Consider the following 27,674-nt stretch of genomic DNA (forward strand, 5'->3'; position numbering starts at 1 on the left):
TAGTAGCGACGTAATGACATGGTAGGTGACAGTGATTGGTATGCTGGGGCAAGCCAGCGGACGTGTCATTATTAGCGACGTAATGGCATGGTAGGTGACAGTGAGTGGTATGCTGGGGCAGGCCAGCAGACATGTCATTGGTAGCGACGTAATGACATGGTAGGTGACAGTGAGTGGTATGCTGGGGCAGGCCAGCAGACATGTCATTAGTAGCGACGTAATGACATGGTAGTTGACAGTGAGTTGTAAGCTGGGGCAGGCCAGCGGACAACCTTGACCGTCCTCCGCACCGGGGGGCGGCCGGGTGACTCATCCGGCGTGGCGTCAGCTCAAGGCCGCGACGGGCCCGTGGCCGGCGGTCGGATGGCCGTTGATCCGGGGTGTCGTCTTGCACCGGTCTGCAGCGGGCCGACTGGGTGTCAGGTCACTGCTGGCATAGGGCCATTCTGTGGAAGCACGAAAGCCGGCTGCTATGCTGCATTGATGATCTAGTGGTGACGTAGCATGACAGCCCAGGTAAATAGGCAGGCCAGTCAGGCATGGCCATGGGTGGAGAAAAGGGGGTTTGAGGGTGCACGAGCACCCCTTCATAACGCAAAGCACCCCCACAAACAATGCAAAACCAACATAGCAGCTTGTTAACCAAAGTATCAAACAGAAAAGCACCCCCTGGGATTTAGGCAAATCTCCACCCCTGGGTATGGCCGGCTTTGTCGGGCATGCCCTCGGGATGGCGTGCCAGTGTGCGGTTAGGGCATTGTTTAGTGCGAACCGATGACACTGGTGCATGTAACCGAGCAAGATTGTGAAGGTGGCGCTGGCATGGCATGACATGCCAGTGGGCAGGGCATAGTTCAGGGCCAAGCTACAAGCTGGTGTATGTGACCACCCGGAGGGCCAACTGAGTGTCTGAGACGGGCGGCCACATTAGTATGGGGCGAAGGGTAGTAACAGAACAAAAGTGCCAACTGCCAGTATTCAAGCAACTTGGCAGACTAATTGGCTGACGAAAATTAGACCGCCGGTTAGAGGGGCGCGCCATGATTGCCTCGTGCGAAGGGCCCGCGCGTAACTAACAGGCCGGATAGCTGGTAACTCACCGGTGTTCCTTCTTGGTCGACCCATGGTAGCGGTAGCCGCCGCTAAAGCTATCACTCTACTCTCCGCGGGTTTCAACCGGTAAACAAAAAAAAATTGCTGCGCGCACTCCGTCGCTCGGCGTCCTAACGGAAAAGGCCGCTTGGGCAGCGTTGCCTAGAGTCCAAACATAAGTCGTATGTCGGACATACTTACGTGCAGTTGTGGTAGCCGTTGTGGTTCCAGTGCCTGCGCCCACGCTGTGAGTTGCTAAAATACATGCATGGTAGAAATCAACGCTGTTACAATATATCACCCACGATCTAAAATCTATTTATCTCATGGTGTGTCAAAAGTGGAAATAGCCGGTGCGCCGTCTGGCAACCCGGCAGCCCGCCGCCATAGGGAAATTCATGCTTTTTGTCGCTTTTTCGCTCCTTATGAGTCACTTGATCTAATTAGAGCTTAACTAGGAACGAGGCGGGTCACTTGGATGTATTCGGGAGCCGAATACGGTGTTTTGGAGCCAATACCTGGGAAACCCTACCCGCCCAATGCGAGTTTTTAACCCGCGCCCTGCTGGGGGTCCTGGATTTCCACGCCCTGCTGGGGGGGGGTGTTTGAACACCCCCCCTTCTAACTCGGCTCCTGGGCCACGTAGCGATACGCGGAAGGCGGCGTTCGAAAGGGCGTCAAAAATAATGAGGAAATCACTTCGGTCAATTTTTTGGTCAGGTCAAAGGTCAGGTCACCAGAGGTCATTGAAGGCAAAATTTTGCCGATTTCCAGGTCGAATGTCGAAAATTTCCAAGAAGCCAACGCATAACTCGGGAACCAATAGAGCTACAGCGCCGCGGAAAAGCTCATTCGATAGCCCTATTAACGCGCTTTCTGAGTAATTTTCTCAGATTTGACCTAACGTCAACGGTTTTGCCTGCAGGGGGCAAAAACTGCAAAAATAGCCGATTTTTTCGGAAACAGTTTTTCTGCAATAACTTTTGACCCAAGCCTTGTACGAGCTTACTTTTACCGGCATCGTGTTCCTCTCGTCAAGACGCATCGAATGACCTATAACTTGACCTTGAAAGGTCAACTTGAAAATTTGACCTCAGGTCAAGGTCATGACCTGACCGGGAAGGGTCATGTTGCATATCAGTCGATCCGTATCGTCGAGCTGAACACATCTATGGCGTTTTCATCGCTCTAGCATGCCTCTATCAAAAGTTATTTGCGAAAAACTGTTAGATACCATTCGTGACCTAAGATGACCTCAGGGCATAAACAGGGGTCACGGACACCATTTTCATGTTCAGTGTGTCTAAACCACTTGTAATTCAGTGTTTGGGAGTGTTTATAATGTCTTTCGTCCAAAAGAGGCGCATTTCAATTTTATCCCATTGACTTATAATGGGGAGGTCGCAAAATTGACCTGACCTTAGGTCATCGATATCAAAATTCTGAGATATACATTTTGTACATGCTATTGCTCTTAGCAATCGCTGAAAGTTTCAAAGCGATCGGTCACTCGGTGTAGCTATGACAGACATTGAAACTTTTTATGAGGTGAGGTCACTTCAAGTGACCTGGTGACCTGACCTTGAATGACCTTGGTCTGAAATTTTCACAACATGTGTAGAATTGATGTATGATAAGGTGTACCAAAAACGGCGGCGCTCCGCGCCGCCGTTTTTGAGATATTCGCGAAAAACCACAAGGGGGGGTGTTCAAACACCCCCCCAGCAGGGCGCGGGTTAAGAGTCTGCATGCCCAAATTAACGTTGAGCGCGGCCGTTTTCGGTCGGTTTTCCGCGACCTTGTGGCGAAATCGCCTTATTTATTCAAACATGGTGGGCTAATTCGCTTAACTAGGAATGAGGCGTTGAAGAGAATTATTCAAGGAATAGAGCTGTGCAAAAATATTTTTTGTATTGTTAACACTGTATCCGCCCTCGAACGTTAAATATTGTTGACCCATCAGAAACACATCTCCTGGAATGCGTTTGGACTTGGCTGGATCTAATATTAGCGAGTATCTGCTAATGCAGTTTCTTGGCTTACACAGTACGCACACAAGCATACATACTTCCTGCCCTTGGTTATTCCTCACTTGAATGAAAATTTTGCTATAATAACTATTCCAAGCAGTTAACAGGTTTTAGTGCAGTGCCAAGTCGGAACCGTTCAGCGCCGCCAGTCTCCCAGGCGGCGCGTAACGGCCGCCGCCGGCCGCCGCGCCGCCGCTCTGGCAGGGTGTTTGACTTCATATCTCTGTTGCTAGAAAAGTTGTGGACCGATTTACTTGATTCTTGCATGAAAAGATCCGCCATTCAATTCTTAGCAGATAACGAAAATTTGACGTCAATTGCACGATCCGCTGCCCATATTGTGGTACTGCCATCTATTGACAAGGCTGGCGAACTAAAGCCGGGCGGCTATTTCCACTTTTGACACACCATGGCGCCTGTCGTGTTTGCGCGACATCTGGTGGCACTATGCGACCTGTAGTTCTCCCCGGCGCACCTAGGTGGCACGGCCCGTTCCGTGTTGAGGCACGACCTGGTGCTGGCGGAGGTGGGAGGTGACTAGGGCGCAACTTCCCGCTAATATAATTTGCACGGTTCCATCGTGAAATGACCATAAACACAACAGCCCTAGGTAATGGGGTATCATCGTTTCGTTTACGCATTTGTTTTTATGTTCACTGACGCCTCGAAATAAAAATTCGTTTGCCTTTTGGCTATTGCCGGCCCCCCCAGTACTCAGTAGTGACTTTTTGCCCTGACTGGGGGGGCCAGGTCAATGACTGCGGGGGTTTGCCCCCCCCCCCAGTTAACATGTTAGACGAGGCCTTGGTCCGTGGTGCCATTCACAACAAGCACTGCTTAGCGGAGCACCCGGGCCCGCCCCATATCCACCCATTCATCTATTCGGGTAAAATTTCTGAAAATTAAAAAGCAAACAAACAAACAAAAACTGCCGCTTACTGCGGAGGAATGGAGCCGGGCAGTGCAACAGGGGTACCCCGCTGACATCATTTAGGTGCCTTGACCTGGTCAAGGCGTGTTCCACACTTTGTCAATGCCAGAGTGGTGTTTGATTCATCTGTGATTGAATCGATTGGATTCAATCAAACAAAATTTGTTGAATCAAAAAGGTTTGATTCACCGTCAGGATTGTTTGATTCACAAGCCATGATTGAATCAAACGCATTGGGAATCAGGGTTGATTGAATAAAAGATGAATGATTCATGAACTTAAAAAAAAATTGAAGTGAACGAACATAGTTCATTATCAACAAATATTAACACTACTGCCATTACATGACAACAAAAAGAACACAACAAATACAATACTATCCCTGATATTTTGTATATTTAACCCTCGCACGACCAGGCCATTTCTCATAACACGAACGACCAGGGGGGGGGTTGTTACGACCCCCCCCCTGGCGTTTCGAAACGGAAGGTCGTAGAGCTTAGCGGAAAAAACCAACGGATTGCTCTCAACGAGATCTCGCGATTGGTGGTATATTTTTTGGTCCTAGGTCAACATTTGACCTACTTTTGACCGGTCAAAGGTCAAATTTTCGGAAAAATAGACTTTTTTCAACTTTCGGCGGCGATTGCGGCAAAACGGTGGGAGATATCGACTTGAAACCTTCACTATCGTGTTCCTTGATCAATTCTCTATCGTTTGGTATGTATTTCGTTTCCCTAGCTCTAAAAATGGCGCGTTGGGAGCGCCGGAAGTCGGCAAGGTCACAGTCGGCGGCAGAAATTCGAAAAATCAAAATTTAAATTTTTGAAATCTGATTGTATTTTTCGATTTGGGAGGTCCATTTGCTCCCTATAGAAGCTAATATTGCTGCATATTCCCATTGAGGTGACAAGAATTAGCAAAATAGTGGTTCGGGCGCTTTTCAAAAATAGTACCGGACGCTGTTCCTCTTGTGACGTCATAGCTCCGTGACCTGACCTGACCCGGTCAAATTTCTTATACCATATGATAGCCAATACTTGCCCCAACATGCATGGGAAGTTTCATCACGATCCATCAACCGATGTCCGTACCACCGGCAGGAAACCTCGGGCGTTGGCACTCAGTTTGTGAAAATCCGGCCGGAGGCTGTACCTCTTATGACGTCATAACTCCGTGACCTGACATGACCCGATCAATTTTTTTTCGGCAAAAGATGCGCAAAGGTTGCCCCAGAGGGCATTGAAAATTTCAGCCCGCTACGACAAGCCGTTTAGCGTGCACTTCGAAAAAACCTCAGGGGGGGGGTTGATACAACCCCCCCCCTAGGCGTTCTAGGGTTAATTGTAGTTAACTCCTTATGTCCACATTGCCGTTGTATTGCCAGCTGCCTCCGTCGCGCGCCGGCCCAGACTGGCCGGGGGTCGTACGTGACCCACCTTTTATTCAACAGGTTACGAAACGTCTAGAACACGCCCAAAACGAGTGCGAACTTGCACAGCAGCGACGAGGTGACGGAAGGCGCCAGCTTGGCGGCCTACGTGCCTTAAATGACATATCTTAAATTTACAATTGCGCTGCGCGTGCCGCCGGCCGTCTCCTCCCGGCCCCGCCCCGCACAATGCCATATAACTCATCCCGAGCCTGGACGGGGCGGCGGCGGCGCCGCAGTGGCACGGCGGCCACAAGATTCTAATACACTCCCCCCTGATCTACAAATCATCGTACTGGGTCAGAACGGCAGGGCGTCTCTCACGCATGCCGCGGCGTAGAACTTCAGCGTACGTCACAGGGGGCACATTTTCCCCGTGGCTTTCGTGCGCACACTCTCGCAAGATAATTGGGCCAGAGTCGTCATTGTCATTGTTCGGCGGCTCAGTCTGGCCACTCTCCGGACTGGGAACGAAAGCCAGTCTCAGATCTCTCACGTGACGGGGGACATTGTCTACTTCCACACACTGCGCCGACACTTGTCGGGTGACTGTTCCTATGGAACTTGGCACATCACACCGGCGACTAGGGTCTCTGATCCATACCTTATCGCCTACATTGAACATAGCACACTCACTCTCTTCGCACTTTTCCTCACTCTCCACGTCCGGCACTCTCAGTTTGTAGTTGAACAGTACGTTGGCAGGACTAGAGTTCAGGTCATCACTGCGCGGCATCACATTATAGCGGTAGACTGCTTCCGCCACTGAGCAGCCTTTGCGCGCTACGATTGTTTTGACCGACCTATGATTTCTCTCAGAGACACCATTGCCGAACGGCGCATGGGCAGCTCGGTACCGGACGCTGACACCCCACCGGCTGACGAACTCGTGGAATGCGGCACTGCGGAATGAGGTGAAGTTGTCCGTCAGCAGCTCCCTCGGAGCGCCGCGCTCCAGGAATACCGACTCCAGAGCCGTGATGATGCTGTCGGTGTCCTGTCGCTTTATCCGCCGCCAGATCGCGTACCGAGACGGACCGCAGTCAATCAGAGTCAGGTACAGCTGATCGTTTACGTGACAGACGTCCATGCTGACCCTGTCCCAGCATTTAGTCACGCTCAGCGAACCATGTGTCCACCGCTGGGGCGCTGGATCGATGGACTGGCACCTTTCGCACTGGCTAACGACACTGCGCACCTGGTGCCTGCTCACAGCCGGGTCGTGCTCCCTACACAGGCGCAGCGTTCTCCCGATGCCTGGGTGTCCGCTTGTTTCATGGATCCTGACCACATCCGGCGCCGAGAAGGCAGCGCCGCAGACCTCCGGATCGCTTTGTTGGTTCAGCCACTTCTTCGGCACTCTCGTCAGTGCGTCAGCCCTGTTGTCCACTGACGGAACACACTTCACGGTCAGCTGGAGGCCGTACTCATCTCTCAGACTCTTCACGGTCTCCAGGCGCCTTCTAATCAGCATTTCACTCGCCGCCTTCGTCTTTATCCGAGCTCTGCCGGAGAGCGCATCTGTTAGCCAGTGATAGACCGTTTTCGAGTCCGTCACGACAGTCACTTTCTTCAGGTTCCATGCCAGGGACAGATTGATGCCACGCACAACAGAGTCCAGTTCTGCAAGGTTCACGTGTGTCTCGGGATTTTTCCGAAGCCAGCAGGCGTCCTCAACGATGCTGCCTTCCATCTCCAGCACGGCTCCTATGGCGAGGGAGCTGGCATCCACCCACACGACTCCCTCATCGCCGGTGACATCCCAGCGACCTCGTGCGGGATCGGCCGTTTTCACGCGCTGCAGCGTTTCCATGACCATTTTCTGGAGTTCTGGGTCGGTGATCTCGTCATCCCAGCCGTCTGTCGCTGCAGTGGCGCGTCTTTTCAGGTAGGATGCGGAGACACGCAGCCAGCCACACACCGGGACCTGACTTGTCAGACGTCCGCACAGCGAGAAGACCTCTCTCCTCGTCAGCTTTGGCGGCGGCTGTAGATCCTGGTTGTCCCGCTTCCAGAACAGTCCTTGCCGCTCCCCCCAGACTCGAATGCCCAGGACACGAGCACCTTCTGACACCTTCTCCGGGGATTTGCAGGTCAGACCGAGCGCCTCCAGATGACCCTTCACCTCCAATGCAGTAGCGATGTTTTCATTTACGAGTATGTCGTCCACGTAAGGTGATGTAGCGGTGTGCACCCTCGGGTCACGTTTCAGGGCCATTTCCAGCACCTTTCTCATCACCATCGGTGCGAGACTGAGCCCAAAGCCAAGTCTGCTCAGACACCACCGTCTGCCCTGGAACACTACAGTCTGATACGGCCACAGCGATGCGTGCACGTGGATCTGCAGGTAAGCGTCTCGCAGATCTAGGAGAGACACGTTTCGTCCACACCGACGCCACTCACGGATTTTTTCACTGCAAACATCCGCGTCAGCTGTATGCGGGTCCAGGTGCGTATTTAACTCCCTGAAATCCATGACGGGACGCACTTTGTCCTTCTTCGGTTGGATGACCGCCATGAGCGGGATCGTGCCTTTGACCCTCCCGTGCACGCTCTCATCATAAGGGACGAGCCATTGATTCGCCACCCACTTGGAGAGTTCTCGCTCGTATTCGTGTCGGGCTTCTGTTGGAATCGCGTACTCCTCTGCTGTATTGTGCAGCTGCTCGGGCTCCTTTCCTCCACACCATTTCCACTCTACCGACCACTTCTTTTCTGTCTCATCAAAGCTCACCACAAAGTCCTTCTCGTCGGCTCGATTAGCCGGTGCGGCCGCCGCCGCCGCACCCAACACCGGATCCCCCTTACTGCTGTCAGCTCGATTCACTGCTGCAGCTGCCGCCGCTGCACCTGACGCTGGGGCCGCCTCACTGCTCGCCTGATCATGACTCACCCGTGCAGTCGCTGCCACTGCACGCGACACCCCAGTCCTCTCACCATCACAGCTGACCCGGTCACCGGGTGAGGCCACTGACGCCGCTATATGAGACACCGCTGCCTCAACTCCGAATCTGACTCGGTCATCCGAACTCACTGTAGCGCCACCCAGTGCTCTGATACCATTCATCCCGAGGATGAACTCAAACCCCAGTGGCTTACGTGCTACGACGAGCACATCCACGGACACTGATTCACCGGACCGCAGCTGCACGCGTGCCACGCCTGACCCCTCACACCAATAACGCCCTCCACTCACTGTCATCACGCTCACCGGGCGTCGGTTCCACCTCCGACAAACTGACACGTGAGCTACACACTGGCTGCATCCTGTATCAACCAGCGCTTTGCAGCTCGCTCCGTCCACCGACAGCTGCGCGACTGGCAGCGCCCCGTTCACTGGTCGACAGGAGAGGAGGCTGGCGCTGATCTCTCCCCTCCCGCGTCGTTTTCCGGACACGCAGAGGCGATGTGCCCCTGCCGGTTGCAGTTGTAGCACCTCACGAGGCTCCGTCCACCACGGGGGCCTCCACGGCCCCGCTGTCCGCGGCCTGCCGTGCAGTCGCGGGCGATATGGTTCGGTTGCCCGCACGAGTAGCATTTCATTGTGGCCGGGAGTGCTCCAGTCCTTGTGCCAGCGGCGGCGGCCGCGGTGTTTGTTTCCTCGTCGGCTAGCACGGCCCGAGCGCGACCGATTAGCTGGCTAAACGGCATGTCCTCCATCCGTGATCCAGCCCGGAGCGCACGGCGTGCTGAATCTGGCAGTTTGGCCACGAAGGCACAGGCCAGGCTGTCGTCCGGCATACCTCCGAACAAGCCAGCCAGCCGGCGCAGCTCAGAGACGAACACGTCCACCGTCTCACCTGGACGCAGCCTTCTACGTTCAAATTGGTCGTAGGCTTCAAACCGATCCGAAGCAAACGCCGATGTCAGGGCCCTTTTGATGTCCTCGTACTTTTTCTTCTCATCTTCTCCGAGCTGTTGATATACCGCAAACGCACCACCAGTGAGTCTCAGCGGGACGACGACGTGCAGTCCCCTGATGCCGCGCAGCTGACACACAAGTTCGACCTTGTCCAGCCACTCGCACACGGGCTGCGACACACCGTCAAACTCCGGGATTAAGCGGAGATCAGCCGCAGCGTCCGAACCATCACAGGTCTCCTTCTCGTTCCCCATCACGGCAGTATTCCAAGGCCGAAATAGCTTGTAGTAAACTCCTTATGTCCACATTGCCGTTGTATTGCCAGCTGCCTCCGTCGCGCGCCGGCCCAGACTGGCCGGGGGTCGTACGTGACCCACCTTTTATTCAACAGGTTACGAAACGTCTAGAACACGCCCAAAACGAGTGCGAACTTGCACAGCAGCGACGAGGTGACGGAAGGCGCCAGCTTGGCGGCCTACGTGCCTTAAATGACATATCTTAAATTTACAATTGCGCTGCGCGTGCCGCCGGCCGTCTCCTCCCGGCCCCGCCCCGCACAATGCCATATAACTCATCCCGAGCCTGGACGGGGCGGCGGCGGCGCCGCAGTGGCACGGCGGCCACAAGATTCTAATACATTAATTTTTTAATTGAATCAAAAAAGAATCATTCAAAAAAAATTTGGCTGAATCAAACGTAAATCATTCCTTTTATTGTTTTTTGATTCTCTGAATCAAAAGGAATCGATTCACCAATTTTTTTGAAGGAATCAAGTGGTGATTGAATCAAACAAAAATCAAATGAATCAATGAATGAATCGATCCAAAAAAGGTGAATCAAAAACCAGTCTGGTCAATGCGTAGACCTTCCACAAGGTGACTGCTCATTGTGATTCATCGCAGCCGCATGTAAGCGGCTGCGACGGATCAAGGCCTTCCTAATTGGGTGCAAGCAGCGAGTTATTATGGTCAGTAGCTCCTACTCGGACTGGATCCCAGTCTCGAGCGGAGCCCCGCAGGGGTCTGTGCTGGCGCTTACCAGACATGTGCATGGACCCGAGAAAATGGGTCTGGGATCTGATCCCACGGATCCTCATCTCGGATCCGACGGGATCATAGATCAAGCTCTGTAATTTATCGAGAGATCCGTAGGGATCACAGATCCGAGTCTCATTTTTTGCTTGAGATCCAGTGAGATCATAGATCCTCATTTATTTTTTGTCAACACATATATCCCAAAAAAGCACTTGTTTCAACTCACAAACGTTCTGCTTTAGTGATTTTATGTGATCGCACGTCATGATCCATATTTTTGTGTCACTTATTGTCATAGAAACCCTTTAAAACATGGTTTCAAATGTGGTGCATGGTGGGATCCACTCAGATCATAGATCCATGTTCTTAATTTATCGTCATATCATATGAGATCATAGATCCAAGATGTATTTTTCATGCCGGATCCGGTGGGATCATAGATCCCAACCTGTACTTTGCTTCGAGATCCACTGAGATCATAGATGGCCATCCGACTGGGATCCATGCACATGTCTGGCGCTTACACTGTTCATCCTCTATGTGAGCGACCCGCCAACGTCCTGAACTGCAGCATCAAGGTCTCTGCAAAACTCAATCAGGCCGTCTGATTCTAAAAACGACGCGTTGGCTCTCAGCTATTCCCACCCCTGCTAGTACGACTTTTTCACAGCTCTTCTATAGTCGCTACTCGCTACCACTCAAGCTGGGGCGGAGGGTTGATAAAATACGCCAATCCAATCACACTATACGATGCTGTTCCATCCGGGCTGCGGATCTCGCCACCGGAACCGGACAGGTTCGTGACGTGGGCGTGTGGCGCCGACTGCTGTCACTCGCAGACGCTGATGAGGAGGCCGGTCGTCAGTCGCGTCCCGCTTGGACCGCCGGCACCCCGCACCGGCGGTATGGCGGCCCTCTCCCTGTGTCCACTGAGGGTGATGGTGGCCCTGGTGACCTTTCAGACAGTCCTAGTGCACAGTGAGTAGGGGAGAGTGGGGCAAAGCGGCCACCCTAACGTTTCTAACGATGCCGACGCTTGATTTTTAAACTTGGAAAGATTCTTTCTATACCAATGTGATCCCTATTAAATTGTCTTTTATTCCAACTGCGTTTCATTTCCAAAGGCGTTCACATATGGGAGATATTGACAAAACTTTAAACCTATAGCATATTGGCCACTTTGCCCCATCCCTGAGGCAAAGCGGCCACTGGCGACTTCTCAAGTCCCGATATGAGAAACAGAATAGTTGCCTCATGCACGACTAGGGTATTTGATGGTGACAAGGTTTAAGGGAAGATGGATGTTTACTTTGTTATCTTCCCACCTATTGCTAAACAAAGAAAGAATTTTCTTGGAAAAACATTTGATTGCATAATTTGGTAACTCATGTAACCGAAAAGTGGCCAAGATGAATGCATGACGACACATTTGAATATAAATAATGTTTTTATCCAGATGGAAACAACTTATGGCCAATTGGGGGCTGGCCACTTTGCCCCGGCCGCTTTGCCCCGCGCTACCGTCCGAGACAAAAATATTTCAGCTCAGCTATTAGTGGGGTAAAAAGCATTAAAATTGGTAGAAGGCATGTACGATAACCACGCAATGCATGGACAAAAACGCTTATAAAAATTCCAAACGGTTATGGAATAAAATAACATTTAAAAATTGTAAACATAATTGGTAACCTGGCAAGAAATGCTTTTCCGTGTTTCACAGAACAATGGCGATGGGCCTGAAACCCCGGTCTGGCTCATTCGAACGACCGCAAAGAGAAGTATAATTGGAAATCATTAATTGGAACTGACGCCAGCTGTGGAGGGCTAAAACGATGGATGGCCGCTTTGCCCCGGGTGGCCGCTTTGCCCCACTCTCCCCTACTCTTCTCTGGAGATGGGTCACCGATTCGTATTTCTTTTAGCAATGATCCATAGATATGCAGCAAACCGCGGCGCGCAGCGCGGCAAAACTTGGTATAGGCTATGAAACGTTTATTTCGCATCATTTGTGATTCTGTTTTTTACCCAAGGTCCCCTACGATCAGGTCCGCAGTTCAAGTTAACCCGCGCCCCAGTGGCGGTCTCAGCCAGCTTCGCCCTAGTGGGGGGGGGGGGGGGGCATATGTTACCACCCACCTCTAACTCAAAAACTAAGAGGGTTAGGAAGACGCGGTAAAAAGCAGTCGATAGCTCTCAAGGCGTACGTTTGAAAGTACTTATGTCATTTTCATCTCAGAACAATATTGGGGTCACTGGAGGTCATCAAAGGTCAAAATTTGCCAAATGTCATTATATTTCTCAGAAAACATGCATTTATCTCAGGAACTATGATAGCTAGAAAAACGAATGGAAAAGCAATCGATAGCTTTGAAGCTTCGTATGATAAGGTCATTATCAAAATTGACCTCAGGTCATCGGTTTACCTCCAGAGGGCAAAAACTCCAAAAATAGCTGTTTTTACGAAAAGTGTTTTTCGACGATAACTTTCGACTAAAAAAGCCACGACATTTCTATTGCCAGAATCATGTTCCTCTTGCCGAGACGCGTCGAATGAACTATAATTTGACCTTGAAAGGTCAACTTGAAAATTTGACCTCAGGTCAAGGTCATGACCTGACCGGAAAAGGTCATGTTGCATATCAGTCGATGCGTCTCGGCAAGACAAACACAATGAGGCCATCCCCAGCGTTCTATCTCTTTCCAATCGAGAGTTATTGGCAAAAATCTGTTTGTAGCCTTAAATGACCTCGGATGACCTTTCTAGAGGCTATCAGCAAAAATGACACCTTGGTCATCACGGGTGGTCCAAATCATTGTGATTCTGAAATATTTGGACTATTCCTATGCGTACACACGGATCTAGAAGCATTTTCATTTTTCTCCATTGCCTTATAATGGTAAGGTCCCGACACTGACCTGACCTTACGTCACGGATATAAAAAATCCGAGATAAACAAATTGTAGGCGTCCATAACATCATGCAATCCACCAAGTTTGAAACCTTTCTGACAAACACTGCAGGCTGGACATGATTGCAAACTTTTTTAGGCTTGGTCAGTTAACTTGACCTGGTGACCTGACCTGACATGACCTGGGGTCAAAAATTTCACACATTGTCCGAAATTGATGTACAAAAAGCTACTCCAAGCGGCGCGGCACTACGCGCCGCGGTTTTTTATTTACACGCAAAAAACGCGACAGGGTGGTAACATATGCCCCCCCCCCCACTGGGGCGAAGGTTAACCTTCGCCCGGGGGGGGGGGTGACTTTATGGTCACACCTGTCAGTTTTTTTTTGCGTGTGTGCGAAACTTAGTTACCACTAGCTTAGTTATAGACTTAGTTAACTTAGTTAGTTAAACTTAGTCATAACAGGTTATGTTGCATCAATTTTGCATCGTATGTGCAATTTTCGACCCAAGGTTCATAAGGGCAGGTCACCAGGTCAAGTAAGGTAACCATACCTACCTCAAAAAACTTTGTGATTTTGTCATTCCTAGAGTCAACATGGCTCAAAGATTTGAAACTCGGCTGTTGCATGAGGAACTAAATACAAACAAGTCGTATGTACCTATCTCGGAATTGTAATTGTGATATCGGTAATCTAATCTAAGGCCAGGTCAATTTTGCGACCTCTCCATTATACCTACATAAGTCAACTGGAGAACATGGAAATGCTCTTCTTTTTAACGAAATCACCATCAAACATCGGGAAACAGGTGCCCATGACACACTGAATCGGAAAATTGCACCTTCGACCCCTTTTATGCTCTGGATGTCATCTCAGGTCATGAAAAGTCTCCAACAGTTTTTTGACAAAAAAATAAGAATTAGAAACATGCTGGAGACCATAAAAGCGTTCAGCTCAACCACACGAATCGATTGATATGAAGCATGAACTTTTGTGTGACCTTGACCCGAGGTCAAATTGTTAAGTTGACTTTTCAATGTCAACTTATGGTTCACTCGACGCGTCTCGACGAGAGAAACGCGTTGCTGTAAAATCAACGCAAAACAAGCCTGTTCTGTCAAATTTTGAGTTTTGCCCTCTGGAGTCTGGAGGCTAAACCGCAAGTCTGAGGACAATGCTCAGAAAGGCCTTTGAAAAGCTATCGAATGCCCTTTCCCGCGGCGCTGTAACTTTATTTGTTCCCGAGGTATGCTGCACCGATTTGTGATAAATTGTCGAAAAAGGAAAAATAGATTACCTATATTTTTACGTTTGGTGACCTCCAATGACCTAAGCTGATCGCAAAATAAGGTTTGTGATGTAAAAGGATCTTATAACGAGTTATTTTTATGAGTCTTTTCAGCTTTCTCACTTTCCGAGATAACCTGGTGCGGTCAAATGCCTACCGGCCACCATGGCGGAGTTGGCAGAGACCCCCACCTGGGCGCTGGTTAACCTTAGGTATAACCATGAAAGAACGGTATACACACAATTTATAATAACAATGCGTTCTTATAGCATGCTTATAAGTGTACGTACATTTTACGAAGCTTTCACGATTTTTTTCCGCTATATGTTTTACGTCGGGATCAGTTGTAAGCCCTCGAATAGTTCTGCTGACATATGAACTAACTAATTTGCAATTGGCGATTCTTACACAAAATGTTTTTTAACCCGCGCCCTGCTGGGGGGGGGTGTTTGAACACCCCCCCTTGTGGTTTTTCGCAAATATCTCAAAAACGGCGGCGCGAAGCGCCGCCGTTTTTGGTACACCTTATCATACATCAATTCTACACATGTTGTGAAAATTTCAGACCAAGGTCATTCAAGGTCAGGTCACCAGGTCACTTGAAATGACCTCACCTCATAAAAAGTTTCAATGTCTGTCATAGCTACACCGAGTGACCGATCGCTTTGAAACTTTCAGCGATTGCTAAGAGCAATAGCATGTACAAAATGTATATCTCAGAATTTTGATATCGATGACCTAAGGTCAGGTCAATTTTGCGACCTCCCCATTATAAGTCAATGGGAGAAAATTGAAATGCGCCTCTTTTGGACGAAAGACATTATAAACACTCCCAAACACCGAATTACAAGTGGCTTAGACACACTGAACATGAAATTGGTGTCCGTGACCCTTGTTTATGCCCTGAGGTCATCTTAGGTCACGAATGGTATCTAATAGTTTTTCGCAAATAACTTTTGATAGAGGCATGCTAGAGCGATGAAAACGCCTTAGATGTGTTCAGCTCGACGATACGGATCGACTGATATGCAACATGACCCTTTCCGGTCAGGTCATGACCTTGACCTGAGGTCAAATTTTCAAGTTGACCTTTCAAGGTCAAGTTATAGTTCATTCGATGCGTCTTGACGAGAGGAACACGATGCCGGTAAAAGTAAGCTCGTACAGGACTTGGGTCAAAAGTTATTGCAGAAAAACTGTTTCCGAAAAAATCGGCTATTTTTGCAGTTTTTGCCCCCTGCAGGCAAAACCGTTGACGTTAGGTCAAATCTGAGAGAATTACTCAGAAAGGGCGTTAATAGGGCTATCGAATGCGCTTTTCCGCGGCACTATAGCTCTATTGGTTCCCGAGTTATGCGTTGGCTTCTTGGAAATTTTCGACATTGGACCTGGAAATCGGCGAAATTTTGCCTTCAATGACCTCTGGTGACCTGACCTTTGACCTGACCAAAAAATTGACCGAAGTGATTTCGTCATTATTTTTTACGCTCTTTCGAACGCCGCCTTCCGCGTATCGCTGCGTGGCCCAGGAGCCGAGTTACAAGGGGGGGTGTTCAAACACCCCCCCCCCCCCCAGCAGGGACGTGGAAATCCAGGACCCCCAGCCGGGCGCGGGTTAATTCAATGTCAACTTATGGTTCACTCGACGCGTCTCGACGAGAGAAACGCGTTGCTGTAAAATCAACGCAAAACAAGCCTGTTCTGTCAAATTTTGAGTTTTGCCCTCTGGAGTCTGGAGGCTAAACCGCAAGTCTGAGGACAATGCTCAGAAAAGCCTTTGAAAAGCTATCGAATGCCCTTTCCCGCGGCGCTGTAACTTTATTTGTTCCCGAGGTATGCTGCACCGATTTGTGATAAATTGTCGAAAAAGGAAAAATAGATTACCTATATTTTTACGTTTGGTGACCTCCAATGACCTAAGCTGATCGCAAAATAAGGTTTGTGATGTAAAAGGATCTTATAACGAGTTATTTTATGAGTCTTTTCAGCTTTCTCACTTTCCGAGATAACCTGGTGCGGTCAAATGCCTACCGGCCACCATGGCGGAGTTGGCAGAGACCCCCACCTGGGCGCTGGTTAACCTTAGGTATAACCATGAAAGAACGGTATACACACAATTTATAATAACAATGCGTTCTTATAGCATGCTTATAAGTGTACGTACATTTTACGAAGCTTTCACGATTTTTTTTTCCGCTATATGTTTTACGTCGGGATCAGTTGTAAGCCCTCGAATAGTTCTGCTGACATATGAACTAACTAATTTGCAATTGGCGATTCTTACACAAAATGTTTTTTAACCCGCGCCCAGTTGGGGCTCCTGGATTTCCACGCCCTGCTCGAGGAAGGGGGGCGGGGGCGGTGTTTAAATGAACACCTCACCCTCCCCTCTAACTCGGCTCCTGGGCCACGTGGCGATAAGGGGTAGGTGGAGTTCAATAGAGCGTGAAAAACAATGCCGAAATTACTTCGCTCACGTTTTTGGTCAGGTCAAAGGTCAGGTCACCAGAGGTCATTGAAAGCATAATTTAGCCGAATTCAGGTCGAAAGTTGACAATTTTCAACACACCGGAGCAAAACTCGTAAACCAACAGAGCTTCAGCGCCCCGGAAAAGCGGATTTGATAGCCCTATCAACGCTCATTTTGAGTATGTATTTCTCTCAGAGTCAACGGTTTTGCCTACGGGGGGGGGGGGGGGGTAAAAACTGCCAAAATAGGCGATTTTTTGCGGGAACAATCTTTCTACAATAACTATGACTCAAACCTTGCACGAGCTTACTTTTATCAGCATCGTGTTCCTCTCGTCAAGACGCATCGAATGAACTATAAGTTGACCTTGAAAGAAAAACTTGAAAATTTCATCTTAGACAGATCAAAGTCATGATCTGACAGGAAAAGGTCATGTTGCATATCATTCGATCCGTATCGTTGAACTGAACACATCTAAGGCGTTTTCATCGCTGTAGCATACCTCTATCACAAGATATCCGCTGAAAAACTGTTAGATGTCATTCGTAACCTGAGATGACCTCAGGGAGATAAGGAATGGTGACGACGGGTGCTATTTTCTACTTTTTGTGTCATGTCAACTTGTAATTATGTGTTTGAGATTGTTTGAAGAATAAATTTACCCAAAAGAGGCGCATTTCAATTTTCTCCCATTGAATTATAATGGAGAGGTCGCATAATTGACCTGACCTCAGGTCACCGATATCGAAATTCAGAGATATAATTTTTGTACAAACTGTTGCTCTTATCAATCGCTGAAAGTTTCAAAGCGATCAGTCACGCAAGCATCGAAGCCTTATGAGGTGAGGTCACTTGACGTGACCTGGTGACCTGGCCTTGAGTGACCTTGGTCTAAAATTTTAGCAACATATTCAGAAAAGAAATACTTGATAAGGTGTGCCAAAAACTGCGGCGTTCGCGAAAAACGCAGGGGAGGAGTTAGAAAATCCGCACCCCCGGCAGGACGCGTTTTTTTTGCGTTATTTGCCTTGATACTTGGCAGCTCCGTCCGACCAGTGCAGTGCAGTGTGTTCCTAAAGAGGCACAGTATGCATGGTGGTCTGAAAAGTGCGCTTTTATATTCCAATACGTGCGTCCCTTGCACTAATAGCAGGCTAATTATAGGCTCAAGCTAATAAGCGCACCGGTATGCCAAAGGATAGGTTTATAAGACCGTATTACCAAACATTTTGCCTACCAACTTCCCCTAATAACTAGCCTCCCTTTGAAGGTAACCTCCTTGTGTCCTCCACAGGTAACAGCATCTGCGACCTGCGCTGCCCCGGTGGACAGAGGTGTGAGCTGCAGCTGGTGCAGAGCGACCACCTCGTCCACTACTGGCCGGTGTGTGTGGACACAGTACCCGTCGCACCCACCGAGCAGCCCCCGCCAGCGACACCCACCGAGAGCCCGCCGCTAAACGGAACCAGTCCCGCCAACTGCGCCCGCAAAACCTGCCCGGCTGGCTTCACTTGTCTCCTGCAGGAAGTGCAGTGCGTCACCGAGCCCTGCCTTCCGCAGCCGATTTGCACGCCGGACCGTTGTGCAAAAGCCATATGCCCGGTCGGCTATAAGTGTCTTACCGCGGTGATACCGGGTTCAAATCCCCACTGCGGCGACTTTCCACTGTGCCGGTATAAGCCGACCTGCGTGCCAGTCGCCAAGCCCAAGCCCGGTTTCTGTCCGCTGGCGCCGACCCGGGACCAGGCGCTGGCCCGGTGTGAGCTGGACACGGACTGCGCTGCTGACCTGCGCTGCTGTCCGTCCGCGGCCGGCGGCGGCCGGTGTGTGGCCCCCCTGTCCGACCCCTGCGGCGGCGCGTGCCCGGGGAGGTCATACGACTCCCCCGGCGTGTGCGTGGTCCGTAACGGGCGGGCGGAGTGTCGCGAGAACCCCAACTGCGTGCCGGGCAGCTACTACTGCCACCGGCACACCCAGTCCTTCTGCACCGACGGCGCAGACTTGGTGGGCACCGGGATCCACTGCTGAGGGTCGCGGCACCGGGATCCACTGCTGAGGCTCGCGGCACCGGGATCCACCGCTGAGGCTCGCGGTATTAAGTTGTTGGTGTTTCCCTTGTGTGTTGTCGTTTATTTGTTAGTAATGTTCCTGCTGTATTGAGGCGTAATAAATGTGAATACCATGTTGTGTTTATGCTTTTATATCTGGTGACAGAGAATCCGGCACTTAATTTCATCACTCGACATGCTTCACAATATGCCCCATTAGCCCCCATTCCGCTCGATCATTTTCATTATAGGGTCGCTGCATACCTATAAAATTTTGTATAACGAAGTTTTTGCAGGTCCCTTGCCCGGTACTGTGAAGCATCAGGTGGTATGGGTAAGCGCAACACCGTCGAAACCGACGAACTGGTTATCTCCCTTTTCATCGACGTCGACGTTATCGCCGCTATCGTTCCCGTCCATATGCCGTCGGGCGGCGGCGGTGTTGCGGCGGAGTCGGGTCGGTGTGGTCACTGTTCGGCAGCGGGGGCAGCTTGCCGGGCCCGACAGACAAGGCGGTGGACCTCGCTGTTCAGAGGACCGCAGGGCATTGCTAGACGACCGATAGCAGAGCTAGAGGTAGCACAGGGGAAGCAGACGGACGCAGATAACCGGCAGCTTCCGAACGCCACCGCTGAAGGGGGCTGCCTTCGTCACTACCTTTGTCGCCCCGGGTCGGCCGATCACCACAATGGCTTTTCCTGGCCGCTCCAGTTCTACGAGAAAGGTGGGTTCGTGGTGTGTCCAGCATGTCTAATCATGGTAGGGCCGCGGCTCTTGAAATTCGATGAATTCGATGAGCTACCTACCTATACATCTGCTGTTTTGCTACTTTAGAGACCTCGTGGCGTGGATATTCGTGGAAGTAACAACTATTATGTTACTCACTCATATTTGTCACTGGCAAAACACTGCAGAACTAGGTAATAGTTACACCAGTATAACGCCTTTTGGGGCGACTAACGGAGCGAGCGAGAGGGTGGGCCTTGCACGTGCGAAATTGCGAGGGGGTACCTCCAACTGACTTGTGCACGGCACCCTACTAACTGGTCTCTAGCGATGTGCCAAATTTGGGCACAATCGGCCCAGCCGTTCTCGAGATCTGGAAGCGGCACCCTGCACGTGCGCACGTGCAAAATGGGTCCCAACTGACTTGTGCACGGCACCCTACTAACCGGTCCCTAACCGTGTACCAAATTTGAGCGCAATCGGTCCAGCCGTTCCCGAGATCTGGAAACGACCCCTGCACGTGCGCACGTGCAGCAGCACCCCAACTCTGGCACATGTATATGCAGTGCCTAGTGGGTGCCTACCTACATGCCAACTTTCAGCGCAATCGGCCAAGTAGTTACCGAGATATTGCAACAATTACAAAACTGACACCTCTTCGTTTTGCACGTGGCACGTGCATAAGGGGTCACCCACATGCATCGGGAATAGTCCAATACTTGGTAGAAGGAATGAAGCTACCCTACAAAAATTACCGCGTGTAAATCGGTCAAGTGGTTGCTGAGATATAAGCCTCGAAAAAGCGTGACCACGGCCGGCCGGCCGGCCGCTCATACTCAGAAATTTCCGTTAATCTAAGGAAAGACTACGCTCGCTTCGCTCGCTCCGTAATCACATTTTACAACCCTGGTTCAGCAATTAGGCTCCCTAATCTGATCTTTTTCCCGATTCCAGGCTCCGGCCTGCGGTGAGGGGGAGGTGACCAGCACCACCGGTGACGCTGCTCTCGCCAGGTAAGACAGGGAGAAGAAATTCCAGCAAAATAATTCAGAAGTGCTGATGTGTTTCATCACACATGTATGTGTTACAGACCGTATGAAAACCCAGTCCGTTTGCAAACGGCCTGGCCCAGTCAGGCCGTTTGAAAACGGCCTGAAAAAGTCGGCCGTTTGCAAACCGCCTGAAATATCAGGCCGTATGAAAACGGCCTAGGCAGTTTGAAACGGCCTAGACAGTTTGAAAACGGTCTAGTCAGTTTTCAAACGGTCTGGCAAAGTACAACAGACTCTGAAGATGACTTAATGGATACAGGTTGGTCGATGATCAGGTTGTATCCATGAATACTTGCGCATTCTACCGAATGACTCGTCTACGTCGAACATTTTCTCACTGTGCAGATGCTCGGCCCGGCCGTTTTCCCGACAATATTACTAATAATACAATTTCTCGGTCCGCCTGTTTATCGGCCATCCAGTAACTTCCAGTTGATGGAGCCTGGTGAAGCCACCACAGGCAGTACGTAGGGCGACGTAAGCAAATTGTGTTGCTGATGCACTTCTGCTTTTTGTTTGAGGATGCCGTTTCGTATTTATTGATGTGTGGGGAAGGGGAGGTGGAGGGAAAACTTCAGGCCCGTTGGAGAGGGAAAATGGCAGAACCCTGAATATAAACGATCGAGTGGTTTAGTCGGGGTAGAACCAAGAAACGCCGGGCCGGGGGGGGGGTGTTTGAACACCCCCCTGCGGATACACCTGTTTGTGCATCTTTTCCGCACATGTTGTGAAAATTTCAGACCCAGGTCGCCTTAGGTCAGGTCACCAGACCACGCCAAGTGACCTACCTAACCTCAGAAAAAATAAGAATGCTCGTCATAGCTACACCGACTGAACGATTGTCATGAAACTTTCAGCGATTGATAAGAGCAACATTATCTATAAAATAGTTATCTCGGAATTTTGATATCGATGACCTGAGGTCAGGTCAATTTTGCGGCCTCTCCATTGTAAGTCAACGGGAGAAAATTGAAAAGCGTCTGTTTTGCACGAACGTTATTCTAGACACTCTCAAACATCGAGATGTAGGTAAAATTGACACACTGAACCGGAAAATGGCAACTGTGGCCCCTTGTTATGTCCCCGAGGTCATACCAGGTCACGAACAGAATCTAACAGCTTTTCGCTAATAATTTCTGATAGAGGCGTGCTAGAGCGCTGAAAACGCCTTAGGTGTGTTCGGCTCGACGTTGCGGATCGACTGATATGCAACATGACCTTTTCCGGTCAGGTCATGACCTTGACCTGAGGTCAAATTTTCAAGTTGACCTTTCAAGGTCAAAGTATAGTTCATTCGACGCGTCTCGACGAGAGAAACACGATGCTGGCAAAAGTAATGTCATGGCTCTTTTGAGTCAAAAGTTATTGCCAAAAAACGCTTTCCGTAAAAACGACTATTTTTGGAGTTTTTGCCCTCTGGAGGCTAAACCGTTGACCTAAGGTCAAATCTGACAGCAATCTCCAGAAAGGTCTGTGAAAGGGCTATCGAATGCGTTTTTCTTCGGCGCTCTAGCTCTATCGGTTCCCCAGATAGCCATCGGCAGTTTCCAAAAATCTCGGAGCACCGGCCCGGCGCGGGTTGAAGTACCGGTTATGGTAGTGTTGTATGAAAACTTCATCATATCCCGGTCCTCACCGCGCCCGGTTGACCGCCGGCGGCTGGCCGGTGGCGTACATACGCCGGCAATACTTGACCATTGCGGTGGAAGGCGAAACTTTGAAGTCCGGGGGGAAGCCCGGGTCGACCGGGCGTTATACGGGCCGGGCCTCAGTTCTGCTAATCTCTTCCTGACCATGATTTCATGGTGCCATGTAATGTCATGAAATGGTCGTGCTTCAACAAACTCAACATTGTCCAGCTATCTTCATGCAGACCCGAATGTTTTCAAAGTGACTAGACCGTTTGCAAACGGCCTGGTGTCTCGAAAGTTGTCATACGGCCTAGACGGTTTCCAAACAGCCTGAAAATTCAGGCGGTTTGCATACAGCCTGGAATTTCAGCCCGTATTCAAACGGCCTGACTTTTCAGTCCGTTTGCATACTGACTGGGCTGTCCAGGCCGTTTGCAAACGGCCTGAATCGGGCCAGGCCGTTTGCAAACGGACTGGGTTTTCATACGGCCTATAACATATGCATTTACAAACGCAAAAGTACAGCAGTGCAGCGACAGTTCTCTAGCAAATAAGGCTGAGGGATGTATAAACTAAAACTCTGCTAACCTTCCGACAAAATTTCCAGCCCTCGACTAAAAGCCTCTAATGACCGTCTCGTCACAGTTCTTACCCTGACGAAGTGACCTGATCTGGCGACTCAAAATGGCCTGTGCTGGGTCACCACGTAAAAGACCGGTGTCGTCTGTTCCTTTTCAGAGCCCCGAGTCTCGCTGGCACCCCTCGGACCACCTCGCAAAGGACCCAGCGGACCAAAGCCAACGCCCGAGAGCGCAGTCGCATGCACGGCCTCAATGCCGCCCTGGATAAATTGAGAAGGTAACGGTGCCGTTGACAATTACTACACATGTCTGGCGGGATATTTTGCTCAATTTCTTTTTGTTAACAACCATGAGTGGTTGGTAAGTGATAGAAAATTGCTTCTTCAATGATTTGTTCAATAAAATAGCGCGCAGTTTCTAAAACACGCTGACGGCGAACTTCATGACCCTTTTCAGTTTTCAATCCCTTCTTCACAGGCACATCCCCTTCGCTCGCAACACCAGCAAGCTGTCCAAGATCGAGACCCTGCGGATGGCGCGCAACTACATCTTTGTCCTCTCGGAGACCCTGTCCACGGGGGAGCCGTTCGACCCCATCACTTACGCCAGTGTCATGTCGCGAGGGCTGAGCCACGCCACCGCCAATCAGATCAACGGGTCGCTCAACCTGCGACCCTGCTCGGTCAAGGTCAGTTAAGGTCAGGTCATCAACAGGTCATTGATGCAAATACTCATGCGAAACTTGCAAATGTGTGCACATTGATGATTTTAAAGGCGTGCACATTTATGATTATAATTAGGGCTGCGGATCCGGAGTCAGTCTAAGTCAGCTGTGAAATTATCGAATTTCATGCATGCTCCTGCTTGCCTTCTTGCTTGCTTGCCAGAAGGTCTTGCCCCCGTTTCCGGATCCTAAAAGTCGAATCCGTCCTCTTATCGAAGCCGACGCCCCCTCTGTTCGCAGCTGCTGCCGCCGCTGGAGTCGTACCGCGCGTCTGGGTACGAGGTCGCGGAGCCGGCACCCCCTTCCGCTTCAGCGGGGGCGTCGCAGATGGAGTGTCACGTGATACCGGAGCTCTGGTCAGACGGCGATCAGCTGACCGCCTTTTCGGCCGCCTACTGAGGTCCAGCCAGGCGCAACCGACATAGCCGCTGTTCGACCCTGCAGATGCGCTTACTCTATGGGTGCTGTTATACTTTAAATATCAAAATCAATATCCGTAGCAAGTTAGCGTAAACTTCAAGAAAAAAAAACTTTTTGAGCGCTAAGGAGTAATGAGCGTAGACAACGACATGCTTATCAGTGATGTGATTATGGCGTTTTACGGTTTATGCAAGAGGCTTTTAGTTAGGGCACCCTGTCTTTTCCATTATTCTGCAATTTGCCATGAAAGAGAGTCCTACGTCAGCCGTCAGCGTAGTTTTTGAATATCGCGGAAAAAACGAGCGTGTGCGCCGTTACGAGACGCAGAGCTTGGTACCCGATTTTAAGGGCCTAGGTCAACCGGTGAACTCTGAGGTCAGGTCAAGTGCCCCAGGGTACGGTTCAGTTTTTGGTGAATAACTTCGCAAAAAACGGCCGCAGAGCCGCGATTTTGGCAGCATCGTGTTCGCCTCCCTCAGGCGCGTCGAATGATATACTTTTTGTTCGGGTTAGGTCAACTTAGGGTGTTGACCTCAGGTCAAGGTCAGGTCAGCACCCCCAGGTCACGAAATTGGTCGAAAGAGGTCATGTTGCATATCATTCGATTCGGCAGGTCTTCCTGAGTCCATTGGTGGCTTTCTCGACTCGCTAGCTCAATTTGATCGGGAGTTATTGACGAAAAACTAATATGACCTTGATGACGTCATAAATGACGTCACGCAAGGTCAACATTGCAAAAGTGACGCATCTAACCTTGCAAGGAGTGCATCAAAGCACGATTCTGTGTGCTTGAGATAGTTGGAGATCGTCCCCGGCGCCAGAATAGCAGTTTGAATTTTTCCCCATTGACTTATAATGGTGAGGTCACGAAAATGACCTGACCTCATATGACCTTTAGGAAAAATCCGAGATATACAAGTTGTGAGACTCATAATGGATACTAGATCCTGCAAGTTTCATTTCCCTGTGACATCTCCTCTGGCAGTGAGGGCGTTGCGAAGTTGCGACATCTGAAGACCGTGCAGAGGTTCACTTATGACGTCATAGGTCAGTGACCTGACCTGACCCAAAAATGCGGTTGGTGTCAAAAGATGCGGCTTGGATCAAAGGTCAGGTATGCCAAGTTTCAGCTCTTTATTGCCAGCGTGTTCGGAGCTATCGCGAAAAAACCCTATGGGGGGGGGGCGGCACCCGCCCCCCCCCCCTCGGCCGGCGAGGGTTAATGTATAAACGAGTGTCTGGAAATCTGTAGTCGGTCTGCATCACTGTCTACCGGAGTAAGGATACTCGTTTATACATGCGTCCGCAAAATTAAGGGATCTGTCTGATCTGCCGGTGTCTGTAACAGATTTGGACCCAATGGGTCCCAACCCAACCCACAAATTGTCATATATATTCGGCCCATTTAAGCTGGCCGACGATTGTATCTTGTTCTGGGGTTGATAGGCTCGGTTGCCCTTGACCATTCCGCAGTAGTTGCTGTTCATTGTTCAATGGGTTCATTGCAATCTGGTGTCGCTGCTATTTGCAATAATAACCAGAGGTGGGGAAAATCTTTGTTCTCTGAATCACAATCAGCAATAGTGTAAAGGCACGAAATCGTAACATCAGTAGGCATCACAGTTCCTGTGTGTAATGAAGAACACAAAGTACGGCCTTCGTATATTGATTAATATCACAACCCTATTACACTATCAATGGCAAGTTTCCTTGATGTACCTGACGCGTCTACGGCGGTCCCACCTAAGGCGCCTCCAAGTCACGGCAGCTGCTGTCGCCGGATGTCCGGTTGTCGTTCTGTGGCAATGTTGGCTCAGCCAACAGAGCGCGTGCCTCTTTCAGGAGCGGCATCCGGCTGCTGGCCCTGGCTTGGCGACGGGACGAGGCGCTCTTGGTACTAACCACAGGGTCGCTCATGATCATGAGCGGCCCGAAGGCGTCGGCCATGGTGTTCAGGCGGCTATCTCGTCGTGCCCTCTGCAGGTGATAGAACTTATTTGTTCCGACCCTCCTCTGCCTCCTCACTCATCGTGCTGATTGGCAGCAGGCATTGCTGGACGACTGTAGTATGTACTATGTAGTCACATGAACCAGGAGACGATGCAGGGTGGTTGGCATCGGGTACCAGCCGTAGTGCTCGACGTAAAGCTCTGCCGAGCTCCGCAGTCTCGTTGCAGTAGGCTTGCAGTGACTCGGGTGAGAGCGGAAGGCAGCTGCTGACGGCCTGCAGCACCACATGAAGACGATGGATGAGCCCCTCGTTGACCAGTGGCGGCAGCGAATTTATCGGGGGTTGCCACTCCCACATGGCCTTCTTTCTCTCCTCCACCTGCTTTCGATGCTTGTCAGTGTGGCTGCCACTGTTCGGTTGGCAGCCGGTAGCTGATGTGTAGGACAGCTTCAAAGATGCGGATCCAACAGTGCAGCCTGCCGAGTCCATATTCCAAGTCAGTGACCGGCCCGGTCACTGACTTGGAATATGGACTCGACCGGCAGGCGGTTAACCTCGTCCAAGTTGTTCACGTTTCTCGGCGCTGCACCACACATGCTGCATCTCTGTGCAGAAGTGGTGCGGGTGCTGGCGCTCACTACCTTGTCATCACTCATCAATCAGTGACATCTGCAGCATGTATCGACACGTCACCCCAGCGTTTTCAGCGCATTGTCCCGCTGTGCCAGACAGTTCCCCCCATCTCCTGGTAGGGGCATCAGGGATGTCACCGACACCACAAGCTGGTTATCAGCATAGCCACCAGTTTGCTGTCACTGGCTGTGGCCGGAACTGCTGTCCACACCCCTGACCCCGCTTACAGTGACATATGAGATTCAAATCTCGACCATCCTTGTGCTTGAAGTTTTCACTTGGTACACTCGGGGGCAGATTGATGTTCCACAACTCCTTATCCACCGGATTCCTATGGCTCAGCATTGGCAGCAGCCGCCTGGTACCGGTAGACTGTGCCGCTTCACTTACTTGTCAAGCGGCACAGCCTACCCACACCGTATGCAACCGGTCTGGGTCGGTGGCTGTAAGGCGATGTGGGCCGCCTGTGACGTCAGCGCAGCGGTGAGGGCCGAGCCCGGAGGCATGGCTCGGGTCGGCGCGGTGCGGCGGCTGGCGAGGGCTGGGGAGTGAGGCGGGGTGGGAGCATGGACCATCGCGCGGCTGAGCGAGTGTAGTTAACTTTCGCGTCTCAAGGCGCCAATTATTCTACATAACAATTGTGCTAAAGCAGTTGTTAAAATGTCCTATCCCCAAGACAGCGCCTATCATCATACTTGCCATGCACATTACGACACACTTAACCCTCGCCGGCCGAGGGGGGGGGGCGGGTGCCGCCCCCCCCCCCCATAGGGTTTTTTCGCGATAGCTCCGAACACGCTGGCGATAGAGAGCTGAAACTTGGCATACCTGACCTTTGATCCAAGCCGCATCTTTTGAC

At 50.6% G+C, this 27,674-nt stretch overlaps 3 protein-coding genes across 3 annotated transcripts; 2 read left to right on the forward strand and 1 right to left on the reverse strand.

Annotated features, from left to right (window-relative positions):
* Nucleotides 1-324: 324 nt before the first annotated feature.
* LOC122368060 lies at nt 325-7,727 on the reverse strand. The gene is made up of 2 exons (XM_043341674.1): nt 6,122-7,727; nt 325-398 (listed from the first exon to the last, which is right to left on the reverse strand). Exons 1-2 carry the CDS (start codon nt 7,725-7,727, stop codon nt 325-327), a joined length of 1,680 nt encoding a protein of 559 aa, XP_043197609.1.
* A 3,514-nt stretch (nt 7,728-11,241) lies between these two features.
* Nucleotides 11,242-19,233, forward strand: LOC122368073 (keratin-associated protein 16-1-like). The gene is made up of 2 exons (XM_043341704.1): nt 11,242-11,359; nt 18,344-19,233. Exons 1-2 carry the CDS (start codon nt 11,287-11,289, stop codon nt 19,075-19,077), a joined length of 807 nt encoding a protein of 268 aa, XP_043197639.1. The 5' UTR covers nt 11,242-11,286; the 3' UTR covers nt 19,078-19,233.
* Nucleotides 19,234-19,785: 552 nt separating this feature from the next.
* On the forward strand, nt 19,786-24,433 carry LOC122368066 (neurogenic differentiation factor 4-like). The gene is made up of 5 exons (XM_043341692.1): nt 19,786-19,821; nt 20,778-20,836; nt 23,245-23,364; nt 23,565-23,775; nt 24,052-24,433. The coding sequence occupies exons 1-5, from the start codon at nt 19,786-19,788 to the stop codon at nt 24,208-24,210; spliced, it is 585 nt and encodes a 194-aa protein (XP_043197627.1). The 3' UTR covers nt 24,211-24,433.
* The last annotated feature ends 3,241 nt before the right edge of the window (nt 24,434-27,674 follow it).

Source organism: Amphibalanus amphitrite, unplaced genomic scaffold, assembly GCF_019059575.1.
Source record: "Amphibalanus amphitrite isolate SeventyFive unplaced genomic scaffold, NRLGWU_Aamphi_draft 000920F_arrow, whole genome shotgun sequence".
Lineage (NCBI taxonomy): Eukaryota > Metazoa > Arthropoda > Thecostraca > Balanomorpha > Balanidae > Amphibalanus > Amphibalanus amphitrite.

Excerpts from the sequence above, each read along its gene's own strand:
- LOC122368060 (XM_043341674.1), bottom strand. The coding sequence starts at position 7,727 with ATGGTGATGAGAAAGGTGCTGGAAATGGCCCTGAAACGTGACCCGAGG. Across the intron at positions 399-6,121 it reads TGAGGAAAAGTGCGAAGAGA|ACCGGTGCAAGACGACACCC; the intron begins GTGAGTGTGCTA and ends GGCCCGCTGCAG.
- LOC122368073 (XM_043341704.1), top strand. The coding sequence starts at position 11,287 with ATGGCGGCCCTCTCCCTGTGTCCACTGAGGGTGATGGTGGCCCTGGTG. Across the intron at positions 11,360-18,343 it reads TCAGACAGTCCTAGTGCACA|GTAACAGCATCTGCGACCTG; the intron begins GTGAGTAGGGGA and ends TGTCCTCCACAG.
- LOC122368066 (XM_043341692.1), top strand. The coding sequence starts at position 19,786 with ATGGCTTTTCCTGGCCGCTCCAGTTCTACGAGAAAG. Across the intron at positions 19,822-20,777 it reads GCTCCAGTTCTACGAGAAAG|GCTCCGGCCTGCGGTGAGGG; the intron begins GTGGGTTCGTGG and ends TCCCGATTCCAG. Across the intron at positions 23,365-23,564 it reads GCCCTGGATAAATTGAGAAG|GCACATCCCCTTCGCTCGCA; the intron begins GTAACGGTGCCG and ends CCTTCTTCACAG.